At 34.3% G+C, this 22194-nt stretch overlaps 1 protein-coding gene across 1 annotated transcript in view; it reads right to left on the bottom strand.

The window, feature by feature from the left end:
* The window catches only part of UNC13C (unc-13 homolog C), a 586273-nt gene that overhangs the window by 314474 nt on the left and 249605 nt on the right, over nucleotides 1-22194 (bottom strand). The window contains exon 10 of the mRNA XM_003935590.4: nucleotides 3854-4023. Coding sequence (XP_003935639.1) covers nucleotides 3854-4023 — 170 coding nt within the window. The remainder of the gene's footprint in view (nucleotides 1-3853; nucleotides 4024-22194) is intronic.

Consider the following 22194-nt stretch of genomic DNA (forward strand, 5'->3'; position numbering starts at 1 on the left):
GCAGTCACTGCTTGGTTTCTTCTCATTTTTTCTGTACTTGAAAAGATAAGCTAAAGTTCTGGTTAATAAAAAATGTTAATAGCTTTCATTGTCAGTGATTTATAAAGACCTACAGTCTATAGCCTAGGCTAACTTCTAAGTGTTGGACTGTTTTTTTGAATGGAAACAATGTATAGTCCAATTAAGCCACATAATGTGTGTATGTGTTAAGTATGAATCGATCAATAGCTTTGAGAGAAAGGTATAAACTTCTAGGCTGTGATTGTGGTGGAAGGGTCCTAAGTTCAACACCCATTTCAGATGCAAAATGCAGAAGCAATCTGACTCATTTCACAAATGAAGACAGGATTTAGGATTTAGGACACAAAATCAGTGCAGAGGACTTTACTGCCTCAAACATACAGCCAATATCATACTAAATGGGCAAAAACTGGAAGAATTCCCTTTGAAATCAGGCACTAGACAAGGATACCCTCTCTTACCACTACTATTCAATATAGTATTGGAAGTTCCAGCCAGAGCAATCAGGCAAGAAAAAGAAATAAAGGGTATCAATTAGGAAAGGAAGAAGTCAAATTGTCTCTATTTGTAGATGGCATGATTGTATATCTAGAAGACCCTATTGTCTCAGCCCAAAATCTTCTCAGACTGATAAGCAACTTCAGCAAAGTCTCAGGATACAAAATCAATGTGCAGAAATCACAAGCATTCCTATATACCAATAACAGACTTAAAGAGAGCCAAATCAAGAATGAACTGCCATTCACAATTGCATCACAAGCATTCCTACAAAACAAGAACAGACTAAAAGATAACCAAATCAAGAGCAAACTCCCATTCATAATGGCTACAAAGAGAATAAAATACCTAGGAATACAGCTAACGAAGGATGTAAAGGACCTCTTCAAGGAGAACTACAAACCGCTGCTTGATGAAATAAGAGGACACAAATAGATGAAAAAACATTACATGCTCATGGTTACGAAGAATCAATATTGTGAAAATGGCCATACTGCCCTAAGCAATTTATAGATTCAACACTATCCCCATTAAGCTACCAATGACCTTCTTCACAGAACTGGAAAAAAAAACCTTAAACTTCATATGGAATCACAAGAGAGCCCCCATAGCCAAGACAATCTTAAGCAAAAAGAACAAAGCTGGAGGCATCACATTGCTGGATATCAAACTATACTACAAGGCTACAGTAATCAAAACAGCATGGTACTGGTACCAAAACAGAGACATAGACCAATGGAACAGAACACAGACCTCAGAAGCAACACCACACATCAACAACAATCTGATTTTTGACAAACCTGACAAAAACAAGCAATGGGGAAAGGACTCCATGTTTCATAAATGGTGTTGGGATAACTGGCTAGCAATGTGCAGAAAGCAGAAACTGGACCCCTTCCTGTCACCTTACACTAAAATTAGCTCCAGATGGATTAAAGATTTAAACATAAAACCTAACACCACAAAAACCCTAGAAGAAAACCTAAGCAAAACCATCCAGGACACAGGCATAGGCAAGGACTTCATGACTAAAACCCCAAAAGCAATGACAACAAAAGCCAAGAGAAGCAAATGGGATCTAATTAAAATTCAGAGCTTCTGCACAGCAAAAGAAAGCATCATTAGAGTGAACCAGCAACCAACAGAATGGGAAAAAATTTCTGCAGTCTACCCATCTGACAAAGGGCTAATATCCAGAATCTATAAATAACTAAAACAGATATACAAGAAAAAAATAAACAACTCCATTCAAAAACGAATGAAGGATAACAACAGACACTTTTCAAAAGAAGACATATATGAGGCCAACAAACATATGAAAAAATGCTTATCATCACTGGTCATTTGAGAAATGCAAATCAAAACCACACTGAGATACAATCTCATGCTAGCTAGAATGGCAAACATTAAAAAATCAGGAGACAACAGATGCTGGAGAGGATGTGGAGAAATAGGAATATTTCTACACTGTTAGTGGGAGTGTAAAGTAGTTCAACCATTGTGGAAGACAGTGTGGTGATTTCTCAAGGACCTAGAAATAGAAATTCCATTTGACCCATTAATCCCATTACTGGGTATATACCCAAAGAACTATAAATCGTTCTACTATAAAGACACATGCACATGTATGTTCATTGCAGCCCTGTGTACAATAGCAAAGACCTGGAACCAACCCAAATGCCCATCAATGATATACTGGACAAAGAAAATGTGGCACATAATACATCATGGAGCACTTCACAGCCATCAAAAACGATGAGTTCGTGTCCTTTGTACGGACTTGAATGAATCTGGAAACCATCATTCTCAGCAAACTGTCACAAGAACAGAAAACCAAACACAACATGTTCTCACTCATAGGTGAGTATTGAACAATAAGAACACATGGACTCAGGCAGAGGAGCATCACATACTGGGGGCAGTTGGTGGGGGGGATACAGGAGGGACAGTGCGGGGTGGGGAGGGATAACATGGGGTGAAAGGCCGGATATAGTCAAAGGGGGAACAGAGGCAGCAAACCACTTGGTTATATATGCACCTATTCAAGAACCCTGCATGACCTGCACATGTACCCCAGAACCTAAAGTAAAATAAAAAATAAATAAGAAAACAATATGTTAATTTACTACAGGAAAAAAGTCCATGTAAAAATAAACCTCTTCATAAAGAAAAAAATTTGTGAATGTTCCACAGAGTTAATAACCTAAAATTTACCCTCAGTTAGTATCTCTGATTTTATATATAACATTATTTAATAGTTAAAACAAGCTTTGGGGTTTGGCTCATTATATCCGAGGTAAAAATTCTACTCCAGTAACATAAGAGTACCAATCTTCTTTAAGGAAGATTTCTTAAAATAGTTTTCATAATTAGTTCTTAGTTTAAATTTAGTCATCTGTATTTAGATAAATATCTCTCTTTCTTTGAATCATTCTATAATTTAGAGTTTCATGAATTTTATATGATCTTTTCCCTTTGTCAATCATTTTATTACTAAAAGTATGCAGACTTTTTTTAAAAAAAGCACTTTTTAAATTTGTTAACATATATTAGTATCCTACATGGTAACTGTAATCCAAGGAATGTGTCAATTCTTTGAGCCACAATCAGCCAGCTCTCAAAAGTTTAATTAAAACATTTTAGAGGATATGATTAAAAAAATCTTCAGATGGTGCCTTTACAGAAACTGAGGTGACCCATATATTTTTACTACTATTAAATCACCATTGAAAATTCTATGTTTTTATTCAATTCTCATAAAAGTCAAATTAAAACTTACCGTTATTTCTGGTTCCATAATAATTTTTTGAAATCATTCCAATTGATCACATTCTCTGTATCTTCATCATGAGAGTCAGCATGAGTTCACATATTTACTTGGCTTTGTCAACTAAAGCCTACTTTTATACCATCACTTGAAAGAAATCCGAAGTACCTTTTTCCTTCATTGCCAAAATTTCATTAATGGATGAGAAGGAAATAAGGCAAAGAGCACTAAGTCACAGGTTGATTATTTATTTTCCATGCATTTGGCAAAGGTTTGTGAAGCTGTATTTTATAAATTAAAAATTAAGAATGAAATGACATTTTTCTCTAAAAGACTTCAAGGTAGTTCTTGGAAAGGATTTTCTCTTTTCATCTAAATATACAAAAGCCTTTCAATAGTATTGAAAAAAGAATAGCCTTTTCTTGTCAGTGAAATGAATCATCTAAAGTTCATCAGAATGTCCTGGAAAGGCAATGGTTATTTTTACTTATATGGGAATATAATACATGCCACAGGTATTCAGGGGTTTTATTTAACTTGTTTTCAAGTAGATAAGAAAATAATCACCTAAGTTGTACCAGACATCCATTTCTCCACTCAAGGTTCTCACTTCTACAATCGTTTGTCCCAGAAAATCATCTGACTCCTTTTTGAAATGTTGCTTGACTCTGGATTTAATATCATCGTCTTCATCCCATACTCTGACTTTGATTCGATCTGTGGAGTTATGACACTCACTGAAAATAAATGTGGATAAGTTAACAACCATTGAAAACTGCTCTAAATGGCATCTGATGTTAGTAATTTATTTTAACTCTAATCTAGAAAGGCATAATATACTGCATAATAAATGAGATTTCTCACTAATCCATTTCATCTATCCATGGGATATTGCAGGCAGATAAGGCAAATATACTGAAGAAAAATTAAATAATGTTAATAAGGGAAAATTGAATCCCATTCCATCCTATTTCCTTTAACTGAATTAGACATTATCAAATATGGGTCAGAAATCTTTGGTTGGAATATTTTCACTTATGCCATATTTTCTATCAGCAATAGTTGTCTTGAACAACATATCCATGCTCAGAAAATTCTTCACCATAAAAATAAAGCTAATTTTATTGCAATCAGTGTTGAGAATGTGGACTTCACAGACTAGAAAGTGACAATAATAGTTTTGTGAAGGACTTGAAAAACCAAAAATTCCAGTAAGCACATGAGATATCATTAAATCAAGTAGAATTTCAGCAAAGTACTTCTGATTTAAAGAAGAAACTGTGCATTTTATTCCATCATTAATTTCCAGGTCTCCTCCATCCTCTTTTGTTGAAGCAAGCTACTTAGTATTATCAACACAAATTATGGTCTTTCCTGACACTATGATTTTTGCATACACTCTTCCCTAGGCTTCTCTGTCTGAACCAATCATTCTTTAGGAATCAGAGAGTTAACTGCTCTATATCACTCTTCCTACAACTTATTGAACCAGATAGCTGTGATCAACCCTGAAATCCCTGTGTTACTCTGTACATGCTTTTCCTCTAGCATGGGTGCTTTATCTCAGGGTTCATGGATGAGTTCTAAACATTCTTGAACTTGGATTAAAATACAGATATATGTATATATACCTATTATATATATAGATAGTATATATGTATATAGTGATAGATACAGATATCTACATCTATCTCTCTATAATCTATATATGTATTATCTATAATTAACATAGATATATATGTATAAAATATATATGAATTTGTTTCTACTTAACACAGGAGTTTTCAACATAGAGCATTTTACTAATTTCTGAGACATTTTTGGTTTTCACGAACATTCAAGGGCACTACTGGCATTCGGTAGAACAGGCTAGAGATTTAGACACCCCACCATGTACAGGACAGTGCGCAAGACTTAAAATGATCCATCAGGCGTTAAGAAAATTGCTGAACTCATTGATAATTATTTTAGCTTAGGACATAACTCTTTTACGTAAAAACACCATTTCTTTTGCATGGTTTACTAGATACTGAAGTGTCCTGGAAAGGAACTAGTATGCCAATCACTAACGAAAGAAGTTTTTGTTGTTGCCATTAAGAACTTCACCAAGGGTTGTTTTCTATTTTGAAAAATTACATATCCCATGTTGAAATTATAGAAAATATTTGAACTATAGCATTTGTATCAGTCTGCATTTGAAATGCTCACATTCATGTTAATTCTAACAACAGTGAAATCCTATGTCTGGTATATATTCTAGGGTAGTTATATCCAAGCCGTTATACTTTAAAATACATATTAGAATACTTTGAGTTCTCCTTCATACTAAGTTGATTTTTCAAATTATATCTATAGACAGGTTAAATTATACATTACTTTTTTCAGCATAAAATGGGTAATTATGAATTATTTTACATAAAAATGATTCATTGGGCCTGACAGGGTTGAAAACTACTACGTCTACCTAACTTAACTTCTATAAATCTCAGTTATTTTACCTATAAATAGCATGGGGTAATAACACTTGTCTTAGAAAATGTTTGTGGGAAATAGTAGATAATACCTTATTGCAGTTAGCACAATGCCAGGTAATGCTTGATCCATGTTAGCTGTAATATACCATTATTCCATAAATTTCACAAGTTCTTTTTGAAGTTAGAGCCTATGTTTAATATATCTATTATTGACAATTTCTGGCATGTATCTTTCAACAAATATTCTCTAATGTCTCCAAAGTTTCGCCAAAATAACAACCCTTTTATATTTGAAGAAAAAATAATTTTGTCATTCTTAGAAATATATGCATAAAAATATCAAAGTTTGAGCTATTTTATTAGTAAACTGTGGTAGAAATTGTGGGGATAAAGGAAGAATTAATCCATGATGCTGCGTCTGTAGCAGTTAACAAAGCCCACTATCAGTCAGAGAACAAGATAAGAATTTCTTAACTGGTTAAATTTACACAGAAACAGCAATCTATACAAAATAGTAATAACTATATGGGTAGATAAACATAGACACATGCATGTGTCTTTCTACATAATACATATACATTATATAGCAAAAGAAGGGAGAGACAATACTATCTTTCTTTCCAAATTTCTGTTTAAAATAAATGTGATATCAATAGATATTGAAGAACAAATACAAACGACCATTGATGTTCTTTGTGTAGGTGTACCTGCAATTTGTCTTAAGAGAGTTTGAGTCTCTCTGCATTTCTGATTGACTGTTTTAGTCATTTTTTAAATTAAATAAACTTTTAATTTTAGAATAATTTTAGATTTACAGAAAAGTTGCAACAATAGAATAGAGCCTTTCCGGATGCCCTGACCCCTAATTTTGTCTTATTTACCTGTCACATTACTAATATTTGTCACATCTAACATTGGTTCTATTTTTTTTCCCCGCATAAAGACTGGCCAGGTCTTTCTCTTCCATAGAGCTTTTTCTGAGAGATATTAAAAAATTAAGATTGCCATTCTGTTTCACATTGAAACTGTCAGAACATATTTTTACATCACAGAGCAAAGGTAGGAGTGGGGCTGCTACTTCAAATGTTGAAAATTAAATGAGGGTGTTGTGAAGGGTTTGAAACTAGAGATTCAGTTTAAGATGGTGTGGTGGAGAACCACCATGTTTGGATGCCCAGCGTCTCTGAGCATTCTCCTTGCATTTTGACTAGATCTGCCTCGTATTGCTCATCTTCTGAAGACTGAAGTTTGATAACTCACATCACTGGATTCCTTTGTAGCTATGTCCCAGGTATTTACCCTGCATTCAAGCAAGGTATAAACTGAAAATTAAGTAAAGTGGTACAGTGTCTATATCATGGGGAACTGCTTTTATTTATTTTTTTAAACAGTGGGTGCTACAGTACTATGATACAGGGTTTCACAGTACTATTTAGTCCCAAAGGGCAAAAGTATTGATGGATGTGTTCCCTAAAGAAACTTCACCACGTAATTTGACACAGTTCCACGTAGCAGCTTTAGAATCTGGTACTTTAACCTCTACAATGATTCTTGAGTAACCTAGCAGTCTATAAATAATTCTTTCTTGGCCCAAACTAACCAAAGTGGACTGTGTTGTCTGTAACTAAGAATATTCACTAACATAATAATTTTTAAAACATGAAGGGAGTGGCAAGTAACAGAGTCTACAAATGTAGAACTGACTCTGTGGAGGAGATGCTGGCACAGACATTGAAGATTTAGTCACCTGAGGTTAGAAAGCCAATACATTTTGATATGCAATTGCAAAACAGCTGGTCAAACCTTGTTTGCAATACTTACAAAGTTTGACCACATGCCAGCTGAGGTTTTTTGATTAGTGGGAATGGTAGGAAATAAAAATCGGAATGTTGGCAAGTGCTTATTAAATGTTTCCCCCTTTGAAAAATATACTCTCATACACAGAGATATATTCAAACCGAATCTAGACAGTTTACAGGTAGAGACGCAAAGGAGAGCAGCCATGTTCAAAAGAGGTTCACCTGCTAGTGGCCTGCAATGCAAATTGACTAAGAATACCATAATTTGGAACTCTGCAGGGCTGAGAAAAGCCAGCTGATTCTGTATACAAAAATACACCTGTACAAGCAGAGGCTTCTAAGTGCAACTTCAGAAAGAGATAAAATTGTTGCCCGAGGACTTTACCAGCACCATTCTTTAAGAGATCTTTGAGCGAAAATGAACGGTTGCTTAGCGGCAAAAACCAAATTAAAGGTGTTACATTCTCACCCTGGCATATTATTTTTCAGGAACTGAGGCTGCAACGATTAGGGTAAGGGAGATGAATTGATCAGAACAGAGGAGCCAAGAGTTAAGAGTCAAAAGTGTCCAGGCTTACGCGGTTACTTGCTCATAAAATTGCCTTAAAGCCCATCTCCTGGAAGCTTGGTAAGTTTTCCAGGAAACAGTATTGCCCACTGTGCCTCACATTTGGCTGGCTACAGCTGTACTTAAATTCCCGGGTCCCTACACTCACAGCAATAAACAAAACAAAACAAACAAAAGACTCCAAGAATCCAACCATGCATGCCTGGATTTCCTGGGATGGTTCCCATTTATGGATATTGTAGATAATGGCATGACTTTTAATTATTTTAGAGTCCATTTTAATTTACTTTCAGTTTTCATAGTACTTACCCTCGATTACAAGCACTGACAAAATGAGCAACGTTTTACACGTAAGGTAGACTCAAAGTAGTAGAGGGAATTGATGACCAAATTAATACAAAAAGTAGCAGGGCATGCAAGACTGGCTAACCCAGAAACGAATTCTGCTGCTAGGGTCAGGAAGTCCTGAATATACCTGTCCGGTAGGACTCTATAGTTGCTATATACAAAGACTATGTATTTTCCATTTTCTTTCTTTTTAAATTGCTGTTATCCTATCTTCTTTTCTTGCTGCAACAATACCTTGGGAGTGTTAAACAAAGATGGGTTGTGTTTAATTTGTGTCCCAGGACCTACAAAGCACCAAACCTGAAGCTTGTGAAGAGACTACCGAAAGATCCTAGACTTCAAGCTAACTGCAGTAACTGAATATCATTTTTACACTAGCTATATCGAAAGGGAAAGAATGAATTCATTTTATTTAAAGTAAACATAGGTGTAGAAAAGTCATATGCACATGCTGGATGTTGGTGGCAGATGCTGTAAGTATGCTCATATACCAGCTTTTCAAATCACTCCCCTCCTTCTCTTTTTCAGTTTTATGTAATGTCCCAACCTCCCCTGCAACATTGGAAATAGACATTAGACAAAGGTCTTCCAATGAGATATATAAGCAGTAGTCTTCTAATGCTGTCTCTTCCTTTTTCTCCTTTACTACCCTGGAACATGGATGTAGAACAGCCTTCACTAAAAATGTTAAAATAGGAAGATAAAATAAGCTTTGTTCTTTGATGGAAGGATTGAGTTACCACACTAACTCCCAAATACCTATATCTGAACTTCTTGTTGAATGAAATAAATGAATCTATTCTTTGCTAATGCTGTGGCTTAATGTGAAACTGAATACATTAGTTTTTATACTTGCTGAGTTCTATGCCATTCCTTAACTGTTTAAAAAGTGAGCAAAACACACTGCCATGTGTGTACCTATGCAACAATCTTTCATGTTCATCACATGTACCCCAAAACATAAAATGCAATAAAAAAAATAAAAATAAAAAAATAAAAATAAAATGTGTTTTACAAACCTTGACTCATGAAAATATACAGGTTTGCATTTTACCTGGAAAATGACAGGCTCTTGTAGCAAACAATTTGACAGAAAGAAAAATATCCTTATATACAAGAGGAAAAAAAATCTACCATGTGTAATAAAAGAAGAATGCATAGTCTCACTAAATCTTACTCTACTAAACCATTTCTGAACTAAATAATTTGTTAACCAAGCCTCCTGGTTTAGGGTTTACCACTTTGCAAATTTGGCTTTTTTTTAATCAACAGAAATTAAGAATTTTTACTGCACGAACTTGATAAATAAAGTACTACTAGAGCCAGGTTATTTGTTTTGCAGTTTTCTTTTGATTAAAAATAGTTCCTTTCTTAAAGAGTGATTCATATTTCTAACTTTAAATGTTTTCATTGTTAAAGAGTAAGCTGGTTTTGTTTCTATGGGAATAAGGTATTTTATTCCATCCAAAATTAAACAAATATATATTCCTTTTCTGGACTCAGAATTATTATATGTGTGTCTGTGTTTTGTTTTGATTTTTGATTTTAATTTACAGGTGCTGTACGTCTGTAGAGCCAATCACTTATTTAGCCAATTTTCTTTTGGCATCCATCAAAATGTCTAATTTCTTTATAATTACTTATTCCAACTTTGCAAGTATTTTTAGATTAGTCTTCTAGATATGGTCCAAATACACATTTCCTATCATTAAAGCAAATAAATATTTTTTTTTTGCCTAAGTTTTCAGAGTTTAACACATTATAAGATGTTTCACTCTACCTAGAGAAATGCTCATGGCTTTCATAAAATCAATAAAGCCTAATTGTGGGACTTCAATGGAAAAAAACAAGTTCCTGCCCAAGTAACCATCTCCGAATATAACATCACTGCTGAAGTATTTTAATTGTAAAAAGATCCTGTAATATTCAAAATAGTATTGTATCAGCTTTTATTAAAAGATATATTGATAAAATAAATAATGGGCCAGGCATAGCGGTTCACGCTTGCAATCCTAGCACTTTGGGAGGCTGAACCGGGCAGTTTACTTGAGGTCAGGATTTCGAGACCAGCCTGGTGAACAAGGTGAAACCCTGTCTCTACTGAAAATACAAAACAAATTAACCCTGTGTGGTGGCAGACACCTGTAACCCCAGCTACTTGGGTGGCTGAGGCAGAAGAATCACTTGAACTGGGGAGGTGGAGGTTGCATGGAACCAAGATGGCACCACTGTGCTCCAGCCTGGGTGACAGAGCAAAAGTATGTCTTCAAAAATTAGTAAAATACATAACTACTGAATATACATGATTCATAAACACATACATATATAAAAATGTATATTCATTAAAATAAGCTATGTGGGTATATATCAAAATATCAGAGAGAATTTGTGAAAATGTTATTTTATTAATATTTTTTCTGTTGCAATAAAAAATGTATTTTTAAATATGTTCCAGTAATTGTGAATGATCTCATTCCAACTCGGCCTAGAAGGCAGGGCATCAACTGAGAAAATCCTCAGCCAGAAACCTCCTGCCAGAGCCATCCTGAGGCAAAGCAGCAGCAGCAGCCTTTCAAACAGTAATTAAATTCTCTAGTTACAGCTTAATTCCTTAAACTCTGACCCAGCAAATGGAAATACTATAAGACACTCAACTTTCACATTTCCTCTTAGTGATTTATCATGAATTATGTAACCCACTTCTATTGCAATATCGGCGTCTCATTTGTTATTGAATGGAGGTCCCTAACTCTATTATCTTCAAATTCTCTTATAGTAGATGGAGAAACTCTAAGTTCAAAACCCAGTGATGATGCAGCGAATCTTTTCCAACTTGCATTTAACAGGAGCAATTTAGTTATTGAAGTTTAAAAACAAAACAAAACAAAACAAAACAAAACAAAACAAAACAAAACAAAACAAGAATCCCAAACAGTTTAAGTTCTCTCGAAGCTTTTCTTTGTATTTTTAAGGCACTGTAAATCCATTTTAGAAGTCAGTAACATAGCAGAAGATAAAAATATGCACAAGAAAGGAATTCTATTATTAGCATGACTTTTGGAAAAGGAGAATAGGAGTTCACGTACTTTCTTTTAAGGGTTGACTGAAGAAAGCATTTACATTTTAACAGACCACAGAACCAAAGGGCAAAATATAACCTCATAAGCTACATTAATCTCCCTGAACCACCTTCTAGAATCCAAAATTAGATTATAAATATTTCAAAGCTTAGTGTTATATATTTATATCTAATAATTTCTCCATAGATGTTGCAGAATAAACTTGTTTTAACAGTTGTTTGATAATTATTAAATAACATTAAAACAGTTAAATAATTACAGTAAGTGAATATTAAGCTATTAAAATACTATTAAAATTATAATGTAAGTATAATTATTAATATTAAAATAATGAATGTTAAAACTTTCAAAGGAAATAACATAACCCCATGTTCATTTTGCTACAAAAAGAGCACTTAAGAAGAGAGAGATAAGAGAACAGGCAGATCAAACTGTTCCCTCAAGAAATTAGAAGTGAGTGTGTGTGTGTGTGTGTGTGTGTGTGTGTGTGTGTGTGTGCATGCACATGGGTGCTCATATGCTTGTCATGATTCCTATTCACCATTTCTTTGGTTCACCTTGTGTTTCCTTAGCTCAAACCCTGTATTCATGGTTTTCCTAGTTAGGATGTCTTTTCCCTACTCCTCTGGTGAACACTTACCTGCTTTTCAAAACCCACATAGTCATTCCTGTGTGAAAGTTTCCTGGGAGCTTTTTGTTTGTTCCAAGCTCTAGTACCTGCAGAAAGTAGGTATTCTAAATGTTTGCATAATAAATAAGAGAAACATCACAGGTAGGAGTAATCATATTCTTCCTTTTATTTACTAAGTAGATACTAAAAATATACTTGTTCCAATTAGTGGCTTAATTCCTGTAGCTGAAATTAAACTATTTGTTTGAAGAAACAAGGTCCACTTTGGATGTATGTTTAATATTTATTTGATATTTTAATACAGATATTATCCTCTCCAATCTGATTTGCATTTAAGTGGTGATATGTGTTCTTTTTAAAAATTTACCTGTCCATAGAACAAAGAACTATACATCAATAATCTCTAAAGTCTTTCATTGTAATGAGGAACAAAAGATCATATAACTGTAAAGGGAATGGAACAGTGTCTGTCGCTGTTGTTTTTGTGGTTTTCCTATTCTAGCTATAATATTCCAAGATCTGTGCTTCAGTTACACAGTTTTTGTAATTCACTTTCAAGGTCAATATGTGTTAGATATGATAGAATAATCGTACTAGCTTAGGAAAAAACCTGTCTAGTGTTAGCTATGATAGAATAATCGTACTAGCTTAGGAAAAAACCTGTCTAGTTCAAATAATTTGTATAAGAATATGGCTAATTTAAAGACTTTAAAAAATATCGAATGTTGGTTGGGCATGGTAGCTCATTCCTGTAATCCCAGCACTTTGGAAGGCCAAGGCGGGTAGATCAATTGAGGTCAGGAATTTGTGACCAGCCTGGCCCACACGGCAAATCCTTATCTCTACCAAACATATAAAAATTACCCAGATGTCACGGCACATGCCTGTAATCTCAGCTACTCAGGAAGCTGAGGCAGGCAAACTGCTTGAACCCAGGAGGCAGAGGTTGCTATGAGCTGAGATTGCACCACTGCACTCCAGCCTGGGCAACAGAATGAGACTCTGTCTCAATTAAAAAAAAAAAAAAAAGTGTACACACACACACACACACACACACACACACACACACACAAATGTATGTTGAGAGAGAGAGAGAGACTGTGTGTTTCTCGGAAAGATGGAATTCTCCTCTATCAATTTCCATCTGCAGCGAGCACAGTTCTTATTGTGAAAGCTGTATCTAGTTCATTACTTGACTCACGGAATGTTATTGTCAATATTTTAATGGAAAGTTAATATTTAGTATTAGTATTTGCCTTTAAAAAGTTTGATACATTGTTATTAATGTAGATACATGTGTCTACTTTAAATTGTGACAAATAGGGGATTTTATTGTACATATAATTTGGCACTTTAACACATCAGGTACATCTTGACACATAATTCTTTTAATAATTCTATTGTATTTCATTATATTACTGTGTCCTAATTTATTTAATTCATCCCCTATGTACAGGAGATGGGCATTTAGGTAGTTTCCATTTGTTTACTGTTACAAAAATACTACACAGAACCACACAAAACCCCTTAGATGTGTATGTTTATGAACTTGTGAAAATATTTTAGTCAAATTATTAAGAGTGGCTTTGCTAGGTTTAAAGGTATGCATATCACATGCACATGTGTATACACATATTACTTAAATATTATTTAGAAACATGTATGTGCTTATCCTTTAATCTGCTTCTCTGTGCTCTCATTAACACTATAAATTCTTACTTTTTAATATGTGCTGATTAGATGATTGAAAACCTATCTTTTTATATTATATTGATTTTTAGTGAGCACATCCATCCTACAGTGAACAAAATACATACATACATATTCATGAATACTTTGCTTTTTTCCTTACCTATCTGAACAGAAAAAAAATCTAATAATCTAATGAAAAGCTTTACATTCTCACATCTGAAAGACCTCTAAAGAGGTTATAAATATTTCTTGCCAGAGAAAAAGAGTTAAACAAAATAAATAGCCAGAGTTTCTCGTGGCAAGAAAACAGGATCAGTCAGCATTCATTTCGGTGGACACCTGACTTCCTTTCTCTTTGCTATTCTACCACTTTCCTTTCTAGAAGAGAAGAGCTGCCAGTCTTTCAAGAAACTTTGAGGCAATGATGGAAATGGCAGTAAAAAGTTGTGGATCCATCAGTTTCCCAACCAGACTTTATCTGAACACCAAACTTGAATCAGAAGAGGCCATCACAAAGGTAAATACTGTCAACTAACATCCCTCTCAACCCAAATATCAGCGATGTAACAGCACAGTACAGGCTTATAAAAAAAGATTGTACTAATCACCAAGGAACTGCTGGAGAAATGTTAGGAAATCTTGCATTCCAATTAACTTTTCCACTTAAGTCTAAGCTTCAGCCAATTATCTCGAATGGAGCAAATGTTCTTAAGAATTCACAAATAGTAATGTTGGTTATACTTCAATCCTCTCTTGGCTCTTTTGCTAGAAGTGAAAAATGCAAAGAGACAGAATTTTTGAAAATGCCAAGTCACTGCACAAATACTATAAAACACTTGGCAACACCTGTGATATTTTGGCACTGGTACCCATCTGTCTGCAGTATTACCCTTTATCATTAAATTGCAAACTTAAGTACCATAAGAACTAAAGTTGAATAAATATTTTTATGAATAGCTCAATGAAAATTTACCAGACACCTGTTTGAATGTATTTAAAATTTCCAAAGGTTTATGAAATAAAACATAAAACAACCCAGTTTGGTAAAATATAAGCACAGCTTATGTTTTAAAAAGTATAACAAATACTTTATCATCTATGCTCTAGATGATAAAAAGGTAAGACTGATGATTCAGATAGAAATCATTCCTTTTTTTTCTTTTTTAAATTTATTTATTTATTTATTTATTTTGAGACGGAGTTTCACTCTTGTTACCCAGGCTGGAGTGCAATGGCGCGATCTCGGCTCACCGCAACCTCTGCCTCCTGGGTTCAGGCAATTCTCCTGCCTCAGCCTCCTGAGTAGCTGGGATTACAGGCATGCGCCACGATGCCCAGCTAAGTTTTTGTATTTTTAGTAGAGACGGGGTTTCACCATGTTGACCAGGATGGTCTCGATCTCTTGACCTCGTGATCCATATAATAGTTCTATTTTTGTAGGTCAAAAGGGTCAAATATCAAAGATATCATGTGGCTTGACCTTGTAATGAACAGTTCTGCACGACAAAGTCTTGACTGTGTCCTAATTGACAATCCATTTTGTACTTTACAAGAAAGTCTACTATATTAAAACAAATAACTAGTGCATTCACAAAACCCAGTCTAGTTATTAATCAAGATACTGAAAAGATCAGTGTGGGGGAGATGGAGAGAAATAACGAACAGTATTGTATAGCTTAAAACAAAGTTGAGGAATCCCTGGAGATCATCAAGATATACTAAATTTGATTCATTTGAGAACAGCATTGATCCTAGAGGGGATCATTTAGACATTAGTGAATAGTTTTCTAGAAACTGAGCCACTCCTCAGGGAACTTCCCAGTTCCTCTCACTGAATAGGGATTAATTCTGTCTACTCAAAGAGATCTAAAGCTTTCAAGCTCCCAAGAGAATATTATCCTGACATGCGACTCTAAAGTAGGGGGCAGTAAAGAAACTTAACAGCTGTTAAGAATTTTCTTGGAGTTCTAAAACTGCAAGATCCACACTCATAAGGAGTAGCTGATAAAGGAAAAAGATTTCTAAAAAGTGGTGAAAAGAGAGTTGGGCGCCAATATTTAAAAAGGCACCAAAAAAGCTAGGCAAAACAGTCGGAGGTCTCAGGTCAGGATGGAGTGGTCAAAGACGGTAACGAAAGTTAGTGAGGTCAGTAGAGGGTATTAACGTAAAAGTTATATTTGAGTTGCATGCCACACTGATCCCTTTTCCATAAATAGAAAGTCATCCAAGGGGACTGTTTTTCTCTAATTGTGCACTGGTTACTACCGGTACTTAAAGGACTCTTAACTATAGAGCAGCCTCCAAAATTCAAGATCGGCTAGAGCGCCAGTTCATAAATACATCGACTGCCTAATTTTTCCCAAATGTATCATTTTTTTTTCCTATAAAAAAACTCTCATATTACAAAATAGACTGGGTTCAAATCATTTAGTTTCACATCAGTTCTTGGGAATGAATATGCAATTGAAAAATAAACTTGAATTATTTGTTTTAATTCTGCCTTGGAACAAAGCAAGGAACAAATAATTGCTTAAAACTAAACATTTATTAAAGCATGTCTCAAACCATTTTAAATATGGCCCTTGTACTAGAAATATTAAAAAAATAAAGTTAGTGTCCCCTTTCTGATGAAATTTTTCCCGTATGTGTATTTAATTATCTGCCAATAGTAGAGTTTTATAAAGTTATAAACCTATGATGTCAGAGGGTGTCTTAGACATCATCTTGCAATGTAAGTCATACCAAATGTTCCCCCAGAGTTAGTGGTACGTTTCCATCCTGTGCTTTCTTAACCTTATATGTTGTTCTGTAAGGACAGAGTGAAAAAAGATGACATAAATCTAATACTAGTAAAAGTTTAAGAGATTATTTCCTACTGCTTATTTTAGTGCTTTTACTAAGTCGAAGTAAGCAGTATATCTTTTATTGTCCCTCCAAGTTCAATTCTAGTCAAAATCAGCTTCAAAATCATCTTTGTTAGGTAGAGACATAACTGAAAGAAAACAACAAACATATCATGAAGACTAAAGGCATTCTTAAAATTTCATCAGGCAGGAAAACATTCTGGAGATGCTAATAAAAGTGTCAACATCTGAGTTCATCATCTTAATATTCAGGCACCATGCACAGAAAAGAAGGAGATGCCTTTGGAATTACTTGGAAGAAAATGCCATTAGAAAAGAAAGGAGAAATAAGAATGAAACAGTAGTGCAAATATATTTCTTCAATTAGCAGTAAAAGTGTATAGAAGGCGCTTTCGTTGGTTAAAAAAAATCAATTTTTGAAATTATCATTTGAAAATAATTATTAAATAGATTGTTATGCTTACTTTACACTCGAAAATATTTTAGGAGGTCCCTATCCTTAAGTAGCTCAAAATTTAGGTGAAGAAAATTACATTAACATATATAAAATACATAAAAATTTTGAGGCACTCTATCAAACATGATCTCAAATGTCACAAGACTAATGGGAAAAAATATCAAATACAAATAGATGTGCCTGAGATGGCACATTCTTTTAATTTTGAATAACTTTTTATACAGAACTCAATGAGTAAGGTCTAAAAACTTCACAACAGTATTACATCCTACTTAGCCCATCAAGGAACTTGGGGTTCTGGCTACTCTATCTACAATTTTGGAAAAGTTGAAGACATTTTTTCTCAGCCATAAATGTAAGAATATAAATATACATGATACTGTATTTCTTTTATACAAGATTTTGGATGTGTTGAACACTGTAAACCATTAATGTCAGACCATAAAGGATGGTGGTGGTTGAGGTCATTGATATTATTGTGTGATCATCATGGTCATCAGCACGGTCATCATTATCATACTAGAAACAGCAATTTTACATCATCTTGAATTTGTGGGATGTGAATAATTGGTGGAATACTGATTCTGCTAACACAGTGAATGCATTTTTTTTGTCAGAGTTTTGAAAACCATTTCTTGTGGTATAATTGAAATACAGTTAACTGCATGCATTTTAAATGTACAATTTTTTTAGGTCTTGGCATATGCATTCACCCATGGGACCATCACCATGATTAACATAATTAAAGTTATATTTCAAAACATTCTCTAAAAGTTTCTTTGAGCTTCTTTTTAATCATTTCCTCTCATCCTTTCCTTTGCTTACTTCCCAGGAAACCTCTGATCTGATTTCTTAGGAAATTAGTCTGAATTTCACATTTTCTGTACTTTTATGTAAATGAAATTATACTGCAAGAACTCCTGTCTGAATCCCGTCACTCACCATAACTATTTTGAGACTTACTCATGACATTGTGTATACCAATAACTCATTCCTTTTCACTATTAACAAGTATTTCAGTCTCTAGATAGACGACAACTTGTATATCTATTCACCTACTGATGAAGACTTGGGGTTGTTTTCAGTTTTTAGCTATTACAAAAAAGCAGCTATGAATATCTGTATACAAGTCTTTGTATGGACACATTTTCTTTTCAATAAATTAATGAATTTTTTTCCCAAGTGCTTTACCATTTTATATTCCCACTAACAAAAGAGTTCCAGTTCTATCACATTCTCACCAACACTTAGTGACAATAGGATAAAGATACAGAGGACAAAACTAGAAGTGTATAATTACAACTATCTCATATTGTATGTGAAGTAGTATTAATATAATATTACTGGTATGCTGTTATAACTTAAATATATATATATATATAAAATAAACTCTAAAGCAATTACTAAAATAACAAATAATGAGATATAAACAACCCAACAAACTATATCAAACACAATTATAAAAAATATTCAAGTGGTCCAAAAAAGGCAAAAAATAATAATAGGGGACAAAGGACATACTATTATACTAAGTATGAAGTGATTTTCATATAGTTTTAATCTGAACTTCCCTAATAATTAAAGATACTGAACATATTTTCATGTGTTTACTTGCTATCAACACAAATATCCCATGTGTACTTTAAAATAATAGGTATCTTGTGGGGCAGAGTGTTCTACGTAGCATACCTGTGAGTAGTATAACTACTTGTTTCTTTATTTAAAGTGTATTTCTTATAGGCAAGATATGCTTGCATGTTGCTTTCTTTATTCAATCTGACAATCTCTGCCTTTTATTCAGGGCATTTAGTTTTTTTTTTTTTTTTTTTTTTTAAATTTAATGAGATCATTGGCATATTTAGGTTTTAGTCTATTGTCTTGCTTTTGCTTTCTGTTTTCCCGTTTGTGTATTATCCCTTTATAGAATTTATCATTTTTGATATTAAAACTTGTCTACTTTATTGATATTTTAGCCATAACTTTTTTTGTTTTCTCATTTTAGTGGTTGCTTTAGAGTTTATAGTACATCTCTTTAAGTGGATATGTGATAATAGAATATACAGATATCAGTTGTGTTTTGTTCATTTTGCTTGTTGGGATAGATTATTTAGGAAAAATGTGTTGGCCTCCTGAAGCCCTGTCTCTCTCATATGTAAAATAATAACAACAATCATAATGACAATGATTAGTTGTGAAGTACCGTACATATGATGGAATTTTAGATACAGTAAATGGCTATGCAAATATCCATGCCTAAAATTATGGTTTTATTTGTAATGATTTGATTTTTGTTTTAGATATTTCTTCCTGGCCATTAATATTTCTTGAACACACTGCTTACCTATTTAGAACTTCATTTTCCCAGCCTTCAAATATTACCTTGCTTTAAACATCTTTTATTTGGAGTCAAATAACTATCATATTGTCAAGACAGCAGCACAAGGCAGAACTGGCCACTTCTACCCATCTCCCTAAGACCGCCTGACCCCCCACCCCCAAACTGAGGATGTCAGCCTCAGCATCATCTCCATTCCAATTGTTCTGATAGCTATGAGGCAAAAAAAAAAATCATTTCTCTTTTATATTTACCTCAGTGTCTGTAACACTGTGAAGAGTACCTCACGCTGGCATAAGGTTCAATGAATTATTTCTCTACATAGTGTTGGGGTTGATACTAAAAAAAAACAATTGCTCAGAAAGCTGAATTTTACACTATACAGATCTAGATCAACAGGGACCTGCCCAGAGTGGCCAGGAACAGCACTAGCATGTTGATCTTCTTTTTCTGCTTTCAAAGTAGGTGGTCTATACAAGTGGTACATCCAAGAAGTGAGGGAATGAACCAAATAGAGACGGACTGGCATTTTAGTTTTGAGATCTTAAAAACAGTGCCAAATCAGTTGTAGTGCAATATTAGGTTATTACACTCAGTGGAAATTGCTTCAACCCACATTGGAGTGACTAGCAAGCCATTAGGACTTCCCTTGTCTCCCTTCCACACATAAAACATACAAGTGATAGTTTTAAGATGTTTCAGTCATTGATAGAGCAATAACCCAGGAGTTACATGGTGCTTTTTTTTTTTTTTTTTGAAAAAATGAAATAAGCTAATTAGTGAAAAATCCAAATAGGTTTCCAGCATCAAACTGAGTGCTGGAGTTGGGAAACATGTGGCCAAGGCTATTAGATACCATGGGGAAGCAAAGAAACAAGAAAATCTATTGAGTAGTGATCAAGAATCAGATCAGTCTGCAGACAGGGAAGGAAGAGCAGGGAAGAAAGGGAGATGGGGCACAGTGAAAGGAGAGAGTATGTGTGTGAATAGAAAGAGAGAAAAACAAATACAGGTGAAAAAACTTTCAGAGAAAAAGAGAGGAATAAATATCATAATCATTTCTGCCACTGGGACATTTGTTTGGCTTCTCCTGTATTCCTGCAAGGACTTTCTGTTCTCATATATTAAAATTTGTCCCCACTTAATCCCTTTCCATGTACTAGTTTAATTGCAGAGGGTTTTCTTCCTTGTGACTGAGGCAGACTTCTGCAGAACAGACCCTATTACCCCAAAGATTGCTGTTTGTACCCCAACTGTGCCCTAAAGATTTGGAAGATTTTATTTAAATACTGTTTGGCTCTCAATTTAAAACTAAGTAAAGTTCATAACACCTTGCATCTCTGTCTATGGAATATTGCAGTGATATCTGTAAAGAAGCATCCTGACGTGATATTTTCTAGTTTGCTGACTGTGAATTAATTCTCTTTGGTGACCCTAACTTCATATTTTATGACATTCAATTCAGATCTCTCCAAAACTCCTTCTGCTATTTATTATAAAACCCTTAGATTTTAGTGGGAAGCAGTAATTATGTAAATTATGTTCTATTGGCTTTGCTGTATGGGGATAGGGAATGGCTCAATCTCATTTAGTAAGCCAAGAGCAGAATTGGTTATTATATCTCTCTCCTGCTAGACATAATCACAATGTAGGCAATGATTAGTAAAAAAAAATCTAAATAAATAAATAATTAAATTCTAATCCCATAAAGTGTGACTGAACTCCTTGCTTTAGAAACTGTAGAACTATCTTCAGTGACAAATGACTTCTTGATATTGACACCATCACTGTAAAATGGCTCAGGCAACTGAGGAAATGCTTCTTCCCATATAGCCTAGGAAGAGACTGCTAGTAATCTAGGCAATAAATCAGATTCATGATGATATTTGGGCTGTCATTTTAAAATATGAGTCTGCTGTGCTATCAAATATTTTAAAATGTGTTATTAAATAAACTATCTTGCATAGAGCTTAGTTTATGCTTAATTCATACTCAGCCCTGGCTGAGCAGCACACAGCATGATGGAGAGCCACAGGCCTGAGGCACTCTGTGCACCACATCTGGGTAGCTAGGAATTGAACGTGGCTGCCATATTGTTCAAAAAATCCAAGACAATCATGCCTTTAAACAACAGCATTATGAGTTTAGTTTTACCGCCTGTCAAGATGGGGAATAACTTTTAGCACATTTGCCATGGTGAAACTGAGATTCAAAGAGGTCAAGGGTTTTCCAGGAAGTCAAGAAACATGTTAGACCCAGAACCATTCTCGAACTCAGGTTTATAATCTTGTAGGCCAGATAGTTTTTGGTATAACATGGAATCACTCTTTAGGTCGACAACTTCCATGGTATTTAACTACAGTGCTTTACATATAAGCTTTACTCAGGAAATGTAGGTGGAATTAAGTGGATACTCCAAGAAGCAAGTGGAGCTGATTGTCCAGTCAGTTACATAAGTAGAATATTTAAATACCATTACCATGCTTATTCAATGCTACTATAAATGAGGACATATTTGTGCTCTTACCAGAAGCATTTTGTTGACTAGACTTTCTCAACATAATTCTTTACTGCAATGGTTAACATCAATTAAAAGCAGATTAAGTAACACTTATCTACTACTTTATGACCTACCTCAACTCTTGCAGGGAGTCAGCATT

The sequence above is a fragment of the Saimiri boliviensis genome, chromosome 2 (assembly GCF_048565385.1).
Source record: "Saimiri boliviensis isolate mSaiBol1 chromosome 2, mSaiBol1.pri, whole genome shotgun sequence".
NCBI lineage: Eukaryota > Metazoa > Chordata > Mammalia > Primates > Cebidae > Saimiri > Saimiri boliviensis.